Consider the following 4,653-nt stretch of genomic DNA (forward strand, 5'->3'; position numbering starts at 1 on the left):
CTTGAACCCAACAGGCAGAGGTTGCAGTGAGCCGAGACTGCACCACTGCACTCCAGCCTGGGCAACAGAGGGAGCCTCCGTCTCAAAAAAAATACATACATAAATAAAGATTACATAGCAACATGAAAAGTGCTTATAATAATAAGATGAGAAGGAATAGCAAAGTACCAAACTGTATCTATAGGATGTATAATTTAAGAAATACTACATATTTGATTTCCAGGTAGGGTGGCATTAAGGAAGGTTTTTTTAATGATGTAATTATTGTATTATGGAATTAAACATTTGTGAAAAAATGGTTAGTCAACTGATAACTTACAGTCAACACTATTTTAAATACTTAATGATGTATAAATATTCATCACCTATATTAAATTAAGCAGTAGGCCACAAAATGACAGACGCAATGCTTTTCCACTTGTATAAAACATAAACATACTTTTTTTGGTATTATATAACTGAACTTTAACAGTGGTTATCTTTGAGTGATAAAGTAATAAAGCATTGTTTTCTTTTAAAAGTTTCCGGCCGGGCGCGGTGGCTCAAGCCTGTAATCCCAGCACTTTGGGAGGCCGAGACGGGCGGATCACGAGGTCAGGAGATCGAGACCATCCTGGCTAACACGGCGAAACCCCGTCTCTACTAAAAAAATACAAAAAACTAGCCGGGCGCGGTGGTGGGCGCCTGTAGTCCCAGCTACTCGGGAGGCTGAGGCAGGAGAATGGCGTGAACCCGGGAGGCGGAGCTTGCAGTGAGCTGAGATCCGGCCACTGCACTCCAGCCCCGGCAACAGAGCGACACTCCGTCTAAAAAAAAAAAAAAGTTTCCAGTACTTGGCCAGGTGCTGTGGCTCACGCCTGTAATCTCAGCACTTTGGGAGGCTGAGGTGGGTGGATCACAAGGTCAGGAGATTGAGACCATCCTGGCTAACAGGGTGAAACCCTGTCTCTACTAAAAATACAAAAAATTAGCCAGGCGTGGTGGCGGGCGCTTATAGTCCCAGCTACTCAGGAAGCTGAGGCAGGAGTATAGTGTAAATAAACCTGGGAGGCAGAGCTTGCAGTGAGGGGAGATTGCGCCTCTGCACTCCAGCCTGGGCAACAGAGCGAGACTCCGTCTCAAATAAATAAATAAAAACAAAGAAAAGTTTCCAGTACTTTAGCAATATATTATTTAAAAATAGTAATCTTAGTAGAAAGAACATGACTATAAATTAACTCCTTTCAAATATTTTAAATTTGAACATACGGAAAGGCATTTTATGTTTTTGGCAAGGAAGCCTCAGCATCAGAAAGCCATCAGTCTTCCTAAAGTTAGTCCATACATGTAACATGATCCTAATAAAAATAGCAACAGGATTCTAGACAAGTTAATCCAACAGTGAGCAATGAGCGACACTAGCCAGATTAAATTCTGAAAAGGAGTATTAGGAAATAAAAAATGTTTTATATCTATAATAATTAAGATTGCATAGTACTGATACATGAGTAGACAGGTAAATCCAAGAAATAGAAAAAAGGAAAGTCCACAGACTGAAGAGTATGTGGAAATTTGATTTTTTATAAGACTGATATTTCAAAAAAAATGACATGTTCACTAAATGTTATAAGAAGAATTGAGTAGCCATTTGGAAATAAAAATGTTGGCTCCATACCTAACATCTTATATTAGAATAAATTCTAAAGGATTACAGACAAAATTGTGAATAATGAAACCCTAAAAGTCAATGAAAAAAATAGTACCTTTTTTTGTTATCTTACAGTGGGAAAGGCCTTTAACTGTGAAATAAAATCCAGAAGCCATAAAATAAAAGATTGATTATATGACTACATAAAAAAATCAGTGCAACTCAATAAAAAATTAGTAGCGACAAATTAGAAGCCAAAAGATAAAGGAGAAATTAGGAGAAAACATTTCAACTCATTTCACAGACAAAGGGCCAACAATTCAACAGAAAAAAGTATTTGACCACAGGTCACAGAAAATAAAACATAAACAAATGAAAAGATGTTCAACTTCAGGCAAAACGAGAAATAAACAAAAACCAAAAAACAAACAAACAAACAAAACACTATACAAGAAAATATTTTCCACCTATCAGATTGGTAAAATTTAAAAAGACTAAGAGTACAGTTTGGTAGTTAGGGTATAAGTAACTAGGCATTCCTGTGTGTTGCTGGTGGGAGTGTAAACTGGTATAATCTTTATGGAAGTCAGTTTAGGAATAACTTTCAAAATTGCAAATATACATCTTTGACAGAGCAATTTCATATATGAGATTTTTCCCATATTGATATAGTTGTATATGTACAAAATAACTTGTGTTTAAGGTTATTCATTGTCACACTGAAGGAACAGTAATAAGACTGAAAGCAACTGAATTTCTACCAGTAAGCACTGGTAGAAATATACAGGTTGAATATCCCTAATCCCAAAATCCAAAATCCAAAATGCTCCAAAATGTGACACATTTGAATGCTGACATGACGCTCAAAGAAGATGCTTACTGGAACTCTTCAGATTTGGGGTTTTTGGATTAGGGATGCTGAACTGGTATAACGCAAATATCCAAAAATACTAAAACATTCCGAAATTCAAAACACTTCTGGCCCCAAGCATTCTGGATGAGGAATACTCAATCTGTACCATGCCACATACATACAATGATATATCTATAGCTACAGAAAGCATAAAGAGGGGACATACAATGATATATCTATAGCTAGAGAAAGCATAAAGGGGACTTTTTATGTTCTGAAATGGAATGAGTTTCAAGATATAATAGTAAATGAAAAAAGCAAAGTAAATTCTACCATTCATATAAAAAAAGCGTGGGGAAGAAGATATAATTAGGCAATGTTTGTGAACCTATAAAGAGCGGCCACGGGGGTACCAAGAACCTGAATGTTAGTATCATCTGGCTCTGGGGGTGGGGCTACTGCAGGGATTCTACTGTAGTGGGAAGTCTGGGAATAAAGGGAGATTTTTTGTGATACATCGTTTGGTACTTTTGGAATTTCATGTCAAGTGATTATAAAACCTATTCATAATATAAAAATTAATTTTTTAAAATGGAAATGATGAAAAAATAGGTAATGACTATAGGTATGTAATAGTGTGGTATTGTGGGTGATTTTTTTTGTCATTTTTCATTTTTAGTAACTGTTGGTATTATTTTGCTAATCATGACATTTCTCACGAGGAAGACAATGAGAATGACCCAAAGGCTATTGTTCTCAAAGGAGTGATGCATGGCTAAAGGCAAACATCATTAAGGCGGTTACCCCACCCTTCCTGCAGATGAAAGAGCAAACCCTTACCCATCAGATCCTGGTCTGGAAGGAGCATTGTCAGATGAGTTTGAAGAGGTGGAAACCACAGAGGATGTGACTGAGGTGATGGACAGCCTCCGCAGAGTGGAAGACATGATGTAGGGCAGCACAATAGACCCCGTGCGGCTTTGCTTCCTCTCCCTCAAGTTGGGTGGCTGAAAACATGTGACTCCACATGGTTAGCGGGCCTGGAATCCAGCCCCTATGAACTTGCCCAGCTGCCCTGTTTGCTTGTGGCTAACCAGTACCCATCTGTATTGGCTGGCACCCCATTCTGATTGGTTGGTGCCTGTGCTGCCTCTATTGTTAAATATTGCACATACTGATATTGTTAGCTATAGGTACAACTTAGATTAAACCTCCCTGATTCTAAGACTAGAGACAAAGTTGTCATAATTTTCTGCTATCTACATGAGAAAGGCAAAAATTAAGATGTGCCTCACACTCTCCAATAAATAGCAAAACCTTCCGTCTGCGTCCCCAGCTTAGCTTCTTTCAGTCTTTTAAAACATGGAATATTGGGGTAAGAGAAAATTTTTAGATTGACACTGTAGATGTGCAGCTTAACCTGGTGAATCCTACATTCTCTAGAAATGTCACCAGTAGGATTACCCCTAGATGCCACCATATGAAACTGACTCACTAATACTGGCCTAATTCTAACAATGACTAAGCTCATTAAATCCAAGACATAGTCTTTGCTGTCTAGGAATGTGTGTGCAAAAGACAAATGCTCCTAGAAAAACTCTTAAGTAGCAGCAGGTTAGGAGGCACAATCTTAGGAAGATGGCAGGACTGCACTTAATGGCTGAAAGACACGGTCAGAAAGATACCCTGGAGGAAACTGTACGGAAGGTGGGCAGACAGGAATGGGGGAGAAAAGAACATGAAAAGAAACTCAGAGCTTTGGTTTGAGGAAATAATGTGAAAATAAGGGGTTTAAGAATAAGACCATTAAAGGGCTGGGCATGCTGGCTCACACCTGTAATCCTGGCATTTTGGGAGGCTGAGGCAGGAGGATCGCTTGAGTCCAGGAGTTGGAGGCCAGCCTGGGCAACATAGCGAGACCTTATCTCTACAAAAAAGTTTTAAAAATTAGCTGGGTGTGGGCCGGGCACAGTGGCTCACACCTGTAATCCCAGCACTTTGGTAGGCTAAGGCACGCAGATCACGAGGTCAGGAGATCGAGACCATCCTGGCTAACACGGTGAAACCCCATCTCTACTAACAATACAAAAAATTAGCCAGGCATGGTGACGGGCACCTGTAGTCTCAGCTACTCGGGAGGCTGAGACAGGAGAATGGCATGAACCTGGGAGGC

At 39.4% G+C, this 4,653-nt stretch overlaps 1 protein-coding gene across 1 annotated transcript in view; it reads right to left on the minus strand.

Moving 5' to 3' along the window:
• The window catches only part of DOCK5 (dedicator of cytokinesis 5), a 99,484-nt gene that overhangs the window by 8,970 nt on the left and 85,861 nt on the right, over positions 1–4,653 (minus strand). Inside the window, exon 36 of the mRNA XM_011962600.1 lies at positions 3,321–3,487. Within this exon, the coding sequence (XP_011817990.1) occupies positions 3,321–3,487 (167 nt within the window). The remainder of the gene's footprint in view (positions 1–3,320; positions 3,488–4,653) is intronic.

Source organism: Colobus angolensis, unplaced genomic scaffold (assembly GCF_000951035.1).
Source record: "Colobus angolensis palliatus isolate OR3802 unplaced genomic scaffold, Cang.pa_1.0 Scaffold6, whole genome shotgun sequence".
NCBI classification, from domain to species: Eukaryota; Metazoa; Chordata; class Mammalia; order Primates; family Cercopithecidae; genus Colobus; species Colobus angolensis.